Source organism: Penaeus vannamei, chromosome 10 (genome assembly GCF_042767895.1).
Source record: "Penaeus vannamei isolate JL-2024 chromosome 10, ASM4276789v1, whole genome shotgun sequence".
Lineage (NCBI taxonomy): Eukaryota > Metazoa > Arthropoda > Malacostraca > Decapoda > Penaeidae > Penaeus > Penaeus vannamei.
The window spans coordinates 11,407,708-11,423,065 of record NC_091558.1 but is presented as its reverse complement, the minus strand read 5'-3'; the positions used below and the strand labels follow the sequence as shown (position 1 = coordinate 11,423,065).

At 42.1% G+C, this 15,358-nt stretch overlaps 1 protein-coding gene across 1 annotated transcript in view; it reads left to right on the top strand.

The window, feature by feature from the left end:
- LOC113802679 (uncharacterized) overlaps positions 1-8,769 on the top strand; it is a 10,656-nt gene extending 1,887 nt beyond the window's left edge. Inside the window, exons 9-45 of the mRNA XM_027353284.2 lie at positions 1-57; positions 156-329; positions 406-524; positions 612-722; positions 804-935; positions 1,035-1,226; positions 1,362-1,512; positions 1,593-1,678; positions 1,756-2,002; positions 2,117-2,299; positions 2,381-2,512; positions 2,606-2,787; positions 2,867-3,041; positions 3,125-3,282; positions 3,366-3,479; positions 3,560-3,782; positions 4,037-4,168; positions 4,247-4,423; positions 4,507-4,719; positions 4,824-4,921; positions 4,994-5,165; positions 5,233-5,399; positions 5,478-5,636; positions 5,729-5,810; positions 5,887-6,041; positions 6,113-6,225; positions 6,307-6,499; positions 6,578-6,794; positions 6,899-6,971; positions 7,050-7,225; positions 7,313-7,428; positions 7,505-7,612; positions 7,703-7,834; positions 7,909-8,025; positions 8,114-8,278; positions 8,355-8,489; positions 8,583-8,769. The exon at positions 1-57 is cut by the window's left edge and continues 88 nt beyond it. Of these exons, the coding sequence (XP_027209085.2) occupies positions 1-57; positions 156-329; positions 406-524; positions 612-722; positions 804-935; positions 1,035-1,226; positions 1,362-1,512; positions 1,593-1,678; positions 1,756-2,002; positions 2,117-2,299; positions 2,381-2,512; positions 2,606-2,787; positions 2,867-3,041; positions 3,125-3,282; positions 3,366-3,479; positions 3,560-3,782; positions 4,037-4,168; positions 4,247-4,423; positions 4,507-4,719; positions 4,824-4,921; positions 4,994-5,165; positions 5,233-5,399; positions 5,478-5,636; positions 5,729-5,810; positions 5,887-6,041; positions 6,113-6,225; positions 6,307-6,499; positions 6,578-6,794; positions 6,899-6,971; positions 7,050-7,225; positions 7,313-7,428; positions 7,505-7,612; positions 7,703-7,834; positions 7,909-8,025; positions 8,114-8,278; positions 8,355-8,489; positions 8,583-8,729 (5,483 nt within the window). The 3' untranslated portion in view covers positions 8,730-8,769. The remainder of the gene's footprint in view (positions 58-155; positions 330-405; positions 525-611; positions 723-803; positions 936-1,034; positions 1,227-1,361; positions 1,513-1,592; positions 1,679-1,755; positions 2,003-2,116; positions 2,300-2,380; positions 2,513-2,605; positions 2,788-2,866; positions 3,042-3,124; positions 3,283-3,365; positions 3,480-3,559; positions 3,783-4,036; positions 4,169-4,246; positions 4,424-4,506; positions 4,720-4,823; positions 4,922-4,993; positions 5,166-5,232; positions 5,400-5,477; positions 5,637-5,728; positions 5,811-5,886; positions 6,042-6,112; positions 6,226-6,306; positions 6,500-6,577; positions 6,795-6,898; positions 6,972-7,049; positions 7,226-7,312; positions 7,429-7,504; positions 7,613-7,702; positions 7,835-7,908; positions 8,026-8,113; positions 8,279-8,354; positions 8,490-8,582) is intronic.
- Positions 8,770-15,358: the final 6,589 nt, after the last annotated feature.

Here is a 15,358-nt window from a genome sequence, read left to right as displayed (position 1 = left end):
CCTTCAAGATAATGACTAATCAGTTTATAGCAGTGGCAAATCATATGGATAACAAAGGTACAGCTCTTGGTTTTGTGGCAAGATCTTTTTAAAATGTATGTGCAAGGCCTTCACAATTTGGCTGGCATTTTCCCTAATACATTGACACGTTACAGGCAATGTGGAGGTAGACAGTGAAATCTTCATCTATGATCATCATTATGCACGAATGAGGCCTTTCCAACGCATCCGGACGAGTGCTGCTAGGGACTGGGCTGCCTTCCACTTTTCGAATGGAAAGAAAACTGAATATTTCTTGGCTGTTGCTAACGAATTTAGCTTTGATGCTGGTGAGTTTTGCCTAAATGCAATCCAGAATTCGGATGGGATTTTAGTAAAGGAGACTACTAACCAGTGTAATTTCAGCTGGCAGGAAGAACTACAACATCGACTCCATCATCTATAGGTATGATGAGGCCAGTGAAAAATTCCTACCTTTCCAGTGCATTCCAACCCAAGGCGCATACCAGTGGATAACCTACAAGGTAGGGAGGCTTTGAGGCTGCCTCTACTAAACGGTATATATTGTTTGGTAACGTAATATGGAGTAATATAAAATAAATCTGCTACAGGGACCGCATGGGGAAGTGCTGTTGGGGGTAGTAAACAGTGCATCTGGTGTGGCCTTCTACCAGTACAATGGATGGAGATTCGTCAGAATAAATATCCCAGTGTCGGCTCCGGTAAGATCCTTGGCAGATGGCTTAGTTAAACTGCTGCATTGGGTTTGATTTGCACTATATAATCCCATGCATTTCATTTAGGGCGTAGAATGGGCATGGATTGGTAAGCTTCCAAATACCCTGAATGAGGTACTCTTCATGATGTCGTCAAGCCAGGCAAATCCACGACCAGCCTCTTCTTACCTGGAGTTCACTTACCAGAATCCACTTGGGGTAAGTGTTTGGATCGTCTAAAAAAAAAGTCGCAACAGGATTCTAGTGAGGTGGAAGATTGTATGGATTGTATTGTATGCTAATGAAAGCTTCCTACAGACCTACCACAATGCTACTGCTGAGTGGTGTTCTGCATACAAGACTGAAATGACCAATGATGGACTATCACAGCTGGTTTTGGATATGGAACAGGCCCCCAAGACTAACGAAAGCTATACTTTCACAAAACCTGTACACATCGATGGCAGCCTTACTCTTCCTGCAGGCTCGGCAGTATCAGAAGTGAGAGATGTAGGTATCGAAACGTGTTGGAGGTTTATATGGGAATCTTTTGAGTAACCTGCTAATGACCATATAGCACCCTTACCTGTCCAAAGCCTTGTGTTCTCTAAATCTAGAAAATAATCTCTCCATTTTGTCTACTAGATCCTCTGTGAATCTGAATCCATGGTAGTCGACTACAATTTCCATGCTGACACAAAGACGTTAATTGACGACAGAAAAGCTCTCGAAACTAAATTAGGAGGCGTACAGAACACCGTTTCTCAATCCAGATCTATTAACAGTCCCAACCTGGGTAAGGAATGATGATGTAATATTGTATACTATTATTCTTAGTGTGTACCTGCACTTTCAAATGGTTTCTCTTCCCATCAGATGGACTTCACTTTGCCAACCTGGTTACTACCTGCAATACACCAGGATGTATTGCAAGCACAGTAGATTCTCTGACGGCAAACACGGTAAGCATGACTCGGGTGTGAAAGAATGCTATAATGTAGGGTAAAAATTAATCGTTAATAAAATTTAATATTGCTAGGTCAATGGCGTCTCGGCATCTTACACGGGCATTGCTCTATTGAACAACACCAATGAGAAGCTGGACCTGACCTTTGCTGATGTAGCACTGGCAGGAGGTGCAGTTTGCTCTGTTACAAATATAAAGGCGCATGACACGGCCGTCATTCCCATGAACGAGCTAGTAACCCTCCACCAGGACCACACCATAACGGCAGATGTTACCTTCAACAAGGTTCTGGCAGATAACATGCAGGTTTCTGGTACAGGTAAGACATTTGATGGGTGTAAGCTTTATGAAATGCCGGTACCAGGGACTGGTATATGTAGCTTAAATATTTGGAGATAATGTCTTATTTGTCTTACTGGAACATTTCATTCAGTTGATGGCTTGACTGTGGATGATTCTACACTTCTACTGACCTACGGCACACAAACTGTAAATGGACTGGTAACGGTAGATGGTGTCGATACCACACTAATAACGACAACAAACGTCAATAGCAGAAACTTCAATGACTTCATAGATTCGCTGATTGTGAATGGTACAACCGACTCATTCCAAGGTAAATATTACTTGTTTGAATATGCCATACCTTGATAATTTCAAAAGGATTGCATATTAATTCCTAATTGTATTTTCTCAGGATTACTAGAAGTGGGTGACGACTTGATTGCCCCCAACATTGATACTTTGGAAGATATGAAGCCCCTCAACCCTGTAGACGTGGAGGCTCGTGCCCTCTTCCACACAAAGACCAGTACCCAAGTTGTTACAGGTAATTTGGATTGTTTTCCAAGTCTTGTGAATTCCTTTATGTAATAACTATTCAGTGTTACAAACTACTGAATACCATGCATATTCTTCGCAGGTCTTCATAGTGTTGGCAACCTGGAAGCAGTTAATGGAGTTTGGTTTGACCATCTAAACGGTGTTCTTGTACCAGATGATGTATTCCTTAAGGATGAAACGGTAACCGTCTCTGCTCCAACCACTTTCGACTCTATTACCGCTACTAGTATACAAGTAACCAATGCCATGAATGATGTGAAGGTAAGTAGCCTGCACCTTCATGGATGTATCTTGGCACATTGCATGGTGGCTTTGTATATGTTTGGCTTGTTTGTTCCAGCAAGTGGGAGGTAGCTTGGAATTCCTGTTGCTTGATAAGGATGCAACACTAACAAGCAAGACTTTCACTGATCTAACCCTGGAGAAAGACTCTACTGTGGCGAAGCTAGTAGCTGGCTACGACTTGGATTACCTAGCAAAGGGACTTCATGAAAAGTTCTTGCAGGATCTCAACTGTATGTAGATGGCATGGGGAGGGGATGGCTGCAAAATTTCTACAATTTGTAAGTTCGTATCCCTAATAACTTCTCCCCAATAGCTGGAAGAGCTGTGAATGGTTCGGTGATCTTCGAGAAAGAACTGCATGTTACCAGTGACAAGATCCATGGTGTTAGTATTGGCAAGATCCGGGATACTGCTATTCCCCTCACTGCCACAAGCTTGAATCCTGCTCTGACCTTTGAAAAGCCTGTTCCGGTAAGCCCATGTTTAAACCTAGTAACCCTTCCTCTCGGCTTACCTGATCTTTCTTACCACCAGTAAACTTCTTTCATTCAAAGATTGCTGGTGCCATGACGGTGTCTTCTACCATTAATGGAGTTGCAAAGGATGACTATGTACTGCTAGACTCTGACCACACCATCGTCTCTCCAAAGACCTTCGTGTCGGATATGGTAAGTGGCTGGCTCTTCAAAACCTAAATGAAATTGATATTCTACAACTTGTATTCTATGGCAGTTGCTTCCTTCTCCAGGAGTGTCGTGAAGATGTGACGGCAGGTCTGGTCAGTGGTTATAACCTGGCTAAGTTTGCAAAGGATGTAGTTCTCAAGAAGGGACCTGCACAGGTCATTGTCCAAGATCTGTCGATGGCCTCTGCAGATGTGAATGGGGACCTGAATGTTGCAGGTCAAATAACGATTGGAGGTGTAAACTTTAACAATGTGGTTGCTCTTAATGCAACTGAGACTGTGAGAGGCAAGTCTTCAATGCTAAAGGATCTGGCAGTCTTGCAAGAATTGCATGTACTTGTGCAAGGCAAATTTTATTGCCACAATTAGAGCTGCAACATGTCTTGGAAAATGGTCTAACCACTAACTAAAATACTTAATGCAAAGCTTTGATAAGTGCAACTACTTGCAAGACTACCAAAACTTTTGCTTTACTGTAATCAAAGATATGGCAATCCCCTTAAACAGCAGTGGATACATTACATGCAATAATTCTTGCAGGCAAGAAGACTTTCACAAATGTAGAAGTAACCTCTTCAACATCTGCCGGTGCTGTGAATGTAGGAGACTTCGGTACCGTCGATGGAGTAGTGGTCAAGGAGATCTTCTTTGATGACAGCCTGAGGAAATCTGGTAAGTAGCCCTCTAGGAACAATTGCATCATTAAGCATAATCTTCTGAGCATGTACTAAGCTTTGTACTGCATTTCAGTAACTTCAACCCAGGAGTTGGTTGGTAGGGCCATGGACACCATAATAGCACAAAATGCCGAGGGAACAGACCTTGCAGGTTTTGAACGAAAGGTTGTGTACAAGGATGATATTGAAACCATTTCTGGTGCTCTAACACTTGAAGGTTCTGTTTCGATCGCCTCTCTGAACTTCGAAAGTAAGTCTGTGTGAAGAGGGGTGAAGGCATTGGTAATACATTGGTCAAGAATTCAACCTAAACTAATTGATCCTTGTGGTCAGGTGACTTTGATGGTGTTTCTGAAGCTGCATACAAGTCTGCTTGGCTCCTTAATGAGGGTCCCCAGACTTTGACTGGAAGCAACTCTCTTGCAAATGTTGACGCATCTGCTGTGAACTTCCAAGGAATCTATGTAGATGGTGTGCATCTTGGCCGATTGCATACAGTGACCGCTAAGATTGATGAACAAACAACACTGAACTCTACAACATTTGGTGAGGTCTTGTTACTTAATACTCCATATTTATAGAAAGCAATTTTTCTTCCCCTCCCACTTTTCCAAATTACCTCTTGGCAATGCATGTACATTAAATTTCAGATCAGGTCGAATCCCTGTCTGGAATTACCTTGGATGGAACTATCCAGGGGTGGCATCTTCATGAGCAAGCCTTGCAGTCTTCCTCAAATCATCAAAGGGTAGGTTTCTAGAGATGGGCTGCTATAACCATCTAGCACAAATTTCTGGAATGACTTAACCTTGTCTTGCAGGTCACTGGCAAGAAAAGATTTACAAACCCAGTCCACATCAAAAACAGTATTACGGTAGACGAAAATGTAATTATTCCTAGAGCTGGTGGAAGTCCCCTTGTGCTTGAAATGAGCCAGTTCTGTGATGCCTTCATGCAGAATGGAAAGGTCCTGGGAGATCTTGTGGTAAATGGTAGGTAAATTTGCTCTAGGTTTGGCCTGTTTTTCCATAGAATGGAATTGACCATTTCTATTTCTAGGTAATGCGGTGTTCAATAAGGACTTGGATATCAGCAAGTCCTTCAACAATGAAGATGTTTCAACCCTTGCTAGTGTATTCTGGTTGAGTGACATGGATAACACTGTATCCAGTGTAAAGCAGCTGGATACTGCCCAGGTTGCTGGGAATGCAGAAGTAATAATGAAGGTATGTCTTGGAACTGGCATGAAGCATATTGGATATTTGTATAATCTTTCAAACCTACATGGAATCTTCTCTTCCTAGGGTTTGATAAATGGAGAAGACTTCTCTACTTTAGCATCTGATGTCCTGAAGAACAAATGTACATCTCAATCGGTAACTGCATCTTGGAATCTAGATAACCTAGAGGTATCTAGCTTGCAAACGGACACTGTAACAAATACTCTACTCGATTCGGATGTGGTAAGGTTTATTAAAATTTCCATCATGGGGGGGGGGGATGGGGATGAATAGCAAGGGTGCATATATGTAACTTGTAAAAATATTTCCCACAGTTTGACCTTGAAAGGATCCTGAGGACTGACAAAACCCAGACCATCACTGGTGCAAAGACTTTCCCAGAGGTCCAGGTTGCAGGTATGTTAAACCATAAACTACCCAGAACTGAAAAGGTTCCCTACCTGAAATGGAGACTAAATATTTTCTCCTTTAGGGTCTGTGGATCTTGATGGAACCCTCAATGGATTGGATGTGAAGACCAACTTAGTCCAGTATGGTAAGGGTGCAGATATAACTGCTCCCAAGACTTTCAATCAAAAGCTGACTGTAAAAGGAGACTTGTCAATGACCAGTGGCACCACTGTGCAGGTATGAAGGTGTCCATAAAAAAAAAAGGCTAAAATTGAGCATTCCCATGAGTAAAAATGCTTTGATTGCAGGGTGTTGATGTATCAGCATTTGAAGAGTCTGCTGTGCTGCATAACACTAGTGGTATTACCAAGTCTATCGGTGGAATTACCACCTTCAAAGGCCTGGTCTTGAAGACGCTGGAGTAAGTATATGGTATGGCCCTAGAGCATCAATGAACCCAATTTTTAGGCATGGGAAGTATATTAATCGTCTTGGTTTCCAGAGTTGGAGGTACTGTTGACACTGTACAGGTAGATAGTAATACTATACTCCTGACAAGTGGAGCACAAAGTGTGGCTGGCTTGGTGACGGTATCTGTACCTGGACAAGACAAGGTGGTCTTTGTTGATCAGAACCTGGAGGTCCAGGACCAAATGTTCAACACCATCAAGCTTGACAAGCTGTATGGAGATACGGTTGGTAGCTTAATATTGGATTATTTTAAAACGCACCTTGTACTAGATCTTGTATGTGACTTGACCCGACTCCTGCAGGTTCGTGTTGATGGCAGTAAAGATACTATTACAGCAGAAGTAACCTTCACAGCATCTCCAACCTTCTCCAGTATAACTCTTGAAAACCACCTTGTGAATGGCTACAATTTGACAGACCTAATCTTGTTCCTTGATGGGAAACACACCCTTGATAACATGGGAGATCATCTGGAAGAAGCAATCCAGTCTTCGCAAGACTCTAATATGGTGCTTGAAGGTAATATTTCTTGTGCTTCCATAGATTATGCTCCCATAGATTGTTCTATCTGGAAAGCTTACCTGGAAATGGTTTTATAATATCTGAACCTACCAAATCTACAGAAAGACCTACTGACCTGTGGTACTTCTATGAAACCAAATTGCAAGAAACCTTGTATAAACTACAACCAATAACGTAAGTAAATTAAAAAATATCAAGGTAATGTGCATCCTAACCTTATATATAGTCTTAATAACTGTACTCTCTTCATAGGTTGGCAAGTCCCTTGGGACACCGTTCCATTGATGCATTTGTTGGCTTGAACTGGGAAGACACCAGTATCCAGATTTATGGGCCTGAGCTTGGAAGGAAGTCGTTGGCTGATGAGCTGAAGGACATCTGTGAGGAAAAGGAACACTTGGATGTGTTGGCAGCCTTCCCACCAACAAGTGTGTAGACGGACATTTTGGGGATTCAAATGGTCAAATCCCACATGCTTGGCATCAGATCCCCATCTAATGGACTTGTGATTTCAGGTACTATTAGCATTCCTAAAGCCAAGGTAGCTGCAGGCTTGGGAAATAATCACTTGGCTGCATGTGGAGATTCGCTTGTAACTTTCCCATATGCTGCTGCACCAACATATCAACAGGTAAAATGGCTTCTACTTACCAGATTGAACAGTAACTGGTATTGAACAGGAACAGATTTAATAAATATTACTACAGATTTCAGATGAACTGGGCCAAGGAACTTCATATGGCCATGTATTCTCCCTAAACAATCCAGTGCAAACTGTCGTTTCCTTCAGCACTGTATCCTGCAAAGATCTAGTGGTATGTAAAAAAAAAAAAAAAAACCCTGTGGTTGCCCTTGGTCTTGCAAATTCCTTGACTTGGATGTTAACAAGTAATTCTTTTTTCCAGCCATTCCACCTGGAAAATGGAAAAGACTGCTTGGCAGTGATTGATCATGGAACCACATCAGAAGTGATCTGTGGAACTGCACAGACTGGATACAGGCTACTGAACTACCTGGGTACTAAACGTGCAGTAAAGGTGAGGAATGGTAACTTTGCAGTGTTGACCAAATATTTACCAAATGCAGATGCTAATGATCTGGTAAATTTCAGGGAGCAGCATTTACCTTGGGTAATGAATACCTGGTTGTGCTGGAGGACGATTCATTCAGCTTTTCCTCAAACCTAAAGACCTTCAAATATGATCTGCATTCCAACACTATGGTCTTGGTAAGTATAGCTTCTACTATACCCTAGACTGCTGACTATTTCCTCACCAGACTAGGAGAGCAACTAATTCTCCTTCCTAAACCCTTAGGAGTTAAACCATGATCTGCAAAAGGCTTCTCACCTGGATGCCCTGGCTGGAAATCATAAAGCTTATGTAGCAGTAACTCACAGTATCTCCCCTGTTGCTGCAGGGGGTGTGGATATATTCACTGTTACTGATAAATCTGGATCTGTGGAGATGAAGAAAATGCAGGCAAGTATTTCTTAACCATGGTCATGTATGAGCACACTCCTTAATGTTCTTTGCTTTAACATGCCGACTCTTGCAGACTATAAAGGTGCCTGGTGCTCTTGCAAGCAATTTTGGAGAATTGGCCAAGTATGATGTGGGTCTCTTCGTCCAGACAGAGCACGGTGTTCACGTGTATGTTTTGAAGGGAATGCAGTTCGTGCATGAAAGGATGGTAAGAACCAATATTATCAGTTCCCCTATTTATGATAAATATTGTGTAGACAATTGCCTTGATATTTAATTCTCAATCTTCCAACCACCCCAGGTTAAAACTGTACCTGCACGGAAACCCTTCTCGTTCCCATTCTTCCATACTGGCCAGAATACGACCTTCCTTCTGTATGCCGGAAATGATCTTGATGGACATCTAGAAAGGAATGCAAGAGTGTATGAAGCAGTCTACAGGCCTTAATTTTAGATTTTTAAAATATATTTAATGAACTTCTTAAAAAGTTTAATTACAAATTCCTGATACATTTGCCACCACCCCATATCCTTGTCCCTCTTTGCATGAAGGATGTTGTATTAAATTTCGTAAATTGGCCCAACTTGACTAAACTTTCACTCTACTACTCCCATCTTCCCTTCTTTCATTACCTTCCTTACCCCTTCCTTTACTGCTCTCAAACTTTAGAGATTTGGAAAAGTTTAACTTCGTCCTAGTCACAAATGGCCTCGGAGCCACAGGCAATACTCCCTTTTTTAATTGCCTAGGTCTTATCCCTCATGGGGACCCTGAGGGGGGCTTCCTATAACCAGTAATGGAGATTGTGCCCCTTTTTAGAGGCATTTGAGTCTTGACCCTTTATTAAATGACCTCCCTAATGATTTACCGACCCCCTGACGGCTCCAACAACCAAGATTACCCACATCGGCAACGCCTATAAACCTAACCCGTCATGAACTATCTACCCAGAGAACCCAACTTCAAACTCCCCTCTCAACCTCCAATATCTTTGATACTTATTCAAAATACCCCCTACTATACCATGTCAAACTCTTCAACCTTCTTGCCCATAATGCCTCACTACCTCTTCACACGACGCCCACCTTTCGTCCTTAAATTCCTGCCTCTCCTCTTTGGAATACAATATTTGGCCCACCTAAATGGTATAAGGTTTTTATATCCCCTACAGCCCAGTATTATGAAAAAAATGCCTTAAACAAGACAAGATCCCCTTCAGCAAATGTCCTGATCATGTGCCATGTCAATAGAGTACGTCTTGAATCTGTAGTATCTAACCAGGTTGACCTCCCTGGTAAAACTAACATTGTACAACCCCGACTCCATTAATACTTGAAGAGAGGGATCTCCATTCCCCAAATAAATGCCCTATATATGAGTGGTCAGATTGTGCACTGCTAGGGAGTGGTGGGAGAGGGGGTGTTGGATTGTGGAATGGTGGGGGGATTGGATTGTGCAGCACTCGTACCTCGTGTCACAATTGGACCCACCCCATGTTCTCTTCTCTACAACGACACCCCCCCCCCCACCAACCGGTCAGTCCTGATGGAATCCATACTTTCTGCATAGAAATCTCTTCCTCAAAACCATACATCCTCCACTTGATCTAATTCTCTCCTGTTTATCCTGAACTCGCTCACCCCTCCACCTCTACCTAATTATATTAATCCTTAAGTACCATCCTACTACATAACCATTAATGTATAACGCCTAACCAACATGAAAGGGGTAGGGATAGGGTTGGGTTAACTCCTATAGTGCTATGACCTCTTGTCTAAGCACATTTTCATCTAACTAAATTTCTAGGGTAACACTTTATCCCCAGCTGATGTCGGTGTATGACAAATTGGCCAGGTAATACGGTCATGACTAAAATTCTGTAAGTGTAGATTACTACAGTAACCTTCCTTGGGGCTATAAATTAAAACTTCAATATTTGGCAATAACATACATATGGTACTTCCGCATATTGGCCCATATCAACCTGCCCCCTCCCATTGTATTTGAACATTTAATTTTGGCAACCTTAAACTGTACCTGCACAGCCGGTCATTATTCAAATTTAATATTGTCCTCGCCGAGTTGAACTGCACTATCTCTGCTCGTCCAAATGCCATACACTACCTTACTTCAAACTATCCCTTGAACTATTCGGATATTTCTACTGTTGAATCGGTTATTTGAATTTGCTTTCCCCTGCTCTTCCTATTGACTTAAATTACAAAAACTGTTCTACTTCAACCATCTTTCCATGAAACTACCCCATTCACTTTAGTCAAGTTGTGAAGAGGTTTAGGTGCACAAGTTAATCTCCTTGCTATCCTGTCCACTATCATTGGTCAGTTTTGGACCACCTACAGTGAGAATTTTCCTATTCTCTCCTTACTTTGTTTCATACCCCAACCCCCGCACTTGGGGTCCAGTACCGACACTCTTACCGATTTATGCTCCATCTATCACACGTGTCTTCCTGATGACATGCTTATCTTCACAGGCACTATTCAGTTTAGCCTGCACAGCCATTCCACAATTTCTGCCCTAAATGAGTTCTGTGGTGGAGTGCTGAATGCTCCAAGCGATCAGCATGTAGTTATTGCTATGAGCATAGGCGACGAAAACACATGTCCAGTGTAGAGATCACCCCTACCTTTGGATTCAGCCCTTGCTTTAACTACTTTTGCATGATCTTTTTTTCCCTTCCTCTGGCAAATCCTTTTGTTTAAAAGGAATCCAAAACTTTCCAGGCAAGACCACAACTACACCAAAACCTGTTGTCATTTCTTATTTTTTCTTTTTCTTTTTCGGGGGGGGGGCCACCATTCAAGGCAAGTCTCTCTCTCCAAGCCAGATCTTGCGAGGTGACATCACTTTTGTTTTTGGATGTACAAAGCCCATTCAGGACTGACAATGCCAGTCGTTCATTCTTCCACCACAAGAAAAGACCATGCAAAATCAGTTGAGGCAAGGGCAAAGGTCCAAGGTAGGGGTTATCCCTTACGTTAGGCCTCGGTCTTCGTTTCCCAACCCCCTCCCACGACGACAACGAGCAAAGGATTGGGAAGAGGTTTAATAAGGGAGGTAGAAAATGAAAATTGTGTAGGTGGCAAGAGGGTGGAGGCTCTTAGGAATGAAGATGGTGTAGTTTATAACCTGAGTAGATGATGGGATGGGATGGGTCAAGTTGACAGCGTGTCAAAGATAGAGATGGGGTGTAGTAATACCAGCGGCCGGAGCCGTGATCAAAGTCAATGGTCGGTCAATCAGGAGTTACATTTGGGAAGGTAAGTCGAAAAAGGGACAAGCCTCTGTCCCTACTAAACTTAGAGAACCTCACCACTGGCCATGGCAAGCCTGAAATTGAAATGATCCACCCCTTAGGATCTCCATAATGGGCATGGGCTAGACATGGGAATAATGTGCTCACGGTACCCCCAAGGTGGTCATGATTCTCAGCATTGGGGTTTAAAGTGTCGCCTAATCGCCCCGCCCTCTGGCAAAAACGGGCATGGGACTGGCCCCTTTTTCAAAAGTTTAGCTGTATTATGAAGGTAATCTCGGCAATAAATTCAGGAAGTATAGAAAATTTGAATAAGGAACAATTTCCTTTGCCATGAGCCTAGGATCCAAACTTTTTGGTTGCGACTGTAAGTAGTTTCAAGCCAGATTAGCAACCCCAAATCTATGAACATATAAAATCCCCTTAAAGTTAGTTATGCTTATAGTACTTATGCAAGCACAACTATGCTTGCATTTTTTATAACTAATACAAACAAATATCTCGATTTCTTAAAAAAAAAAAAAAATGCATACCCATCTGAGCATTTTGAACATTTTACTTCTTTAATATTGAAGTTTCAATGGTCATATGGCATTTTAAGCTAGCATGGTGATGGAAGAGGCAGAAAGAGAGGGTGTAATAAATGTAAAAAGTATAGGTATTGTCAGGATGGGAAGGGTCACGATAAAAGGGTAATTATATCAAATAGAGGATATTTATGCATCATGAGGAGGGAGAATTAGTTGTCAAAAGAAAATGAGAAACAGAGGATGGCCGATAGGTTGGGGAACTGAAAATAAGTGAGGGAAAAAGATGTGTGAGTTGCTGTGAAGTGGAGACGGTGTGTGAGGCGAATGGTGAAATGTGTGAGGCGAATGTACCCAATGAGTAGATGGGCAAGAGCAGATGGAAGGTTTAATGTTATAAACTACAGATGTGGGTAAGGCTAGAGCAGTATGACCACCAGCGGGTGAAGAGGAAGACTTAATTGAGCGTGTGGTGGTTGACTGCGCACTCATGATTTCACCATATAGTAGTCTGTTTGGATCCCATTTCAAACTTGTCACTGCTTATTCAAAACATTTTTTATACATAACTTGAACTGTAGGCCCTTTTTGTTGGACTAGGAGATTGAGTTTATTGACTTTTGGAAGAATATAGTTCATAAATTTGAAGTACAGTTTCATAGATCGATCATTAAGAATATTCTTGGTAGTGTGCAAGTCGTCTTCAGAGCTCAGATTTGAAAAGTACAATATAAGAGGATGCCACTGCTCTAATAATCCCTCAACAGCTGCTTGATAGGAAAGCCATCTTGTTTTGCAAACATATATTCCTTACCAGATCTTGGCACCAGCGAGGAAGGCACTTTGAGGCATGCAAGGAACAGATGAATGTGGAGTGGCATATGCAATTGAGGACAGTTCCACGTCTTAGTTCCAATTTCAACCGACTCATGAGAGAATTGTGGATGCCAGTTATAATGTTAGCCCCATCTGAGGCACATCCTTTTTTTTTTAAGGTATTTCATGGTCATCTGAGAGAGACTCTCCTGTTGCTCCTGCACGGTCATTGGTAGGTATATTTATTCTCCAAAGCCAGCAGTCTGTTCTGTATTTTCTCACTTTCATATAATTTGACTAATATTCCACAACTCATAGTGGTGTCTATGTCTGTTGTGTCGTCTAAAATGGTGGTAAATTTATTTTCTTTAGTGTTTTCAGCCAAATCGTTCCTCTCATACGGAGTCACTTAACTTGGTTCTTTTAGAGAGCATTTTTAAAGAATATGACACTCAGGAAAGATTTTTAATTAATCAATCGTGGTCAGCAGTGTCAAATGGGATGTTATGCTCTCTGAAAAAGCCAGAATTTGATTTCTAGCATCTGTTTTGTCTTCAAGGGGAAGGAGCCCTGTTTTCTGTGGGCTCGAAGCCGAGACGGTGTGATGACGTGATCACGAGCGCAGCGAAAATGCAATAAAAGGTCTGAAACTGATAGGGGACAACTACACGTGTTTGCACTCGAAATGGTAAGGGTTTGACATTCTTCCAGTGTGGCAGGTAGGTGGGACTTTGGCAGAGGGCCACGCTCCGAAGCAACTGGTTGTACTGCAGATAATTGAGGATATGAGAGCAGATCTGGTACTTTGTGAATAGCCCCTTGACGGTACTAGATGATTAGAGAATCTTACTCGCCTCTAGTGACGTAAATATTATTGTTTCACTTCGCTCCACTTGGAGATCTATACTGTAATGCATTTGCATCATCCATTCGAGTAGATTGTTAGGGGAACAAAAAATCCCCCCCCCCCCATAAAAAAAAAATAATGCAGAGTCCACCTGGACAGTTGTATGTGTGTGTATGTAGGTATGTATGTGTGTATATATATATATATATATATATATATATATATATATATATATATATATAATATATATATATATATAATGGAAAGAAAAGGTAAATCAAACAAACTTTAAACACAAACGCATTTACAAATCCTTTCAAAGGGATGGGAACAAACAGTCAATTTACAACTTTTTCTTAGAAATGAATAATCTGGGAGGGACACTATACGATATATCGTCTAGTGGAAAGAAGTGGAACAATTCTAATATTTCCGTCTCCGGAGGTGAGTAAAATTCATAGTTTTTCCCTTCATTCCAACTTTCCCGACTATACCCTAGTGAAAGTTTACAGAATTCCCCCAGCAAGATGACCAGTTAATAAACACTTATCGAACACTGACTGGAAACAATGGGTTTCTTTTGGCAAAGATAGAATATCTTGTCCATTCCACGATCATCATTACTTCATTATCAGCCTTGTTGAGGCATGCCTTGTGTCTATCTACATTAGTTCCAGATTGCTTTAGGATGTCCAGAGTCTATGTAGGCAATGTTCCTCCTAATCCCTCCCAAGACAACACATACCCTTCAACTCCAACTATCCATCCTTCCGATATCCATCCTCCTACCACTTCCTCCTACTCCCTCCCAGCACAACCCACCCCCTTCAACCCCAACTATACACACATTCTCCCTCCCTCCATCCCCTCTATCCTTTCCACTCCCTCCCGGATACACACGGGAAGCACTCATGTCACAACAGTGCCTTTCCCCAGATTCCCTACCTCCTGATACCCCTCCTTTGCACACCCAAGCTCCTTCCCCCCAGATTCCCCAACACATACCGACGGTTTTACTCGTAAAATAACCAAGATATAGCTCTCCTACACTGGAATATTCGCGGTTTCTGTTCTCACAGACCAGACCTACGTCATATCCTTGCTTCTTATAATCCATCTATTAACTGCCTCGAAGAGACTTTCCTCACACATCCTCCTATTCCAATTCCCAATTACTATTTTATCTCTTCCCCACACTCCCTTTTTGTCTCGTCTATACTCATCCATCAAAAAAAACCTTATGTCATACCTCCCATACAAATCAATGTCCCGTGCAGTTATTCGCATCTTTCTTTGCCGCTGGCTCACAGTGATTTCAGTCTACTTCTTGCTATCCCATCCTATTGACTTTGTTGCCTTTGAAACTATAATTTCCTAACTCCAACCACCTTTCCTCGTAGTTGGTGATTTCAACTGCCGCCACACTCTGTGGGGTGACTCTACCACCAACTCCCACCAAATTCAGATCGCCCCACACACTTTGACATGCGCACACAATCCTTTTCATGCCTTGACCTCTCTCTATGCTCCCCTACTCTTCATTTAGATTTCCATTGATCAGTTCTAGACCACTTCCCCTATTGTGACCACTTCCCAGTACTCCTTTCTC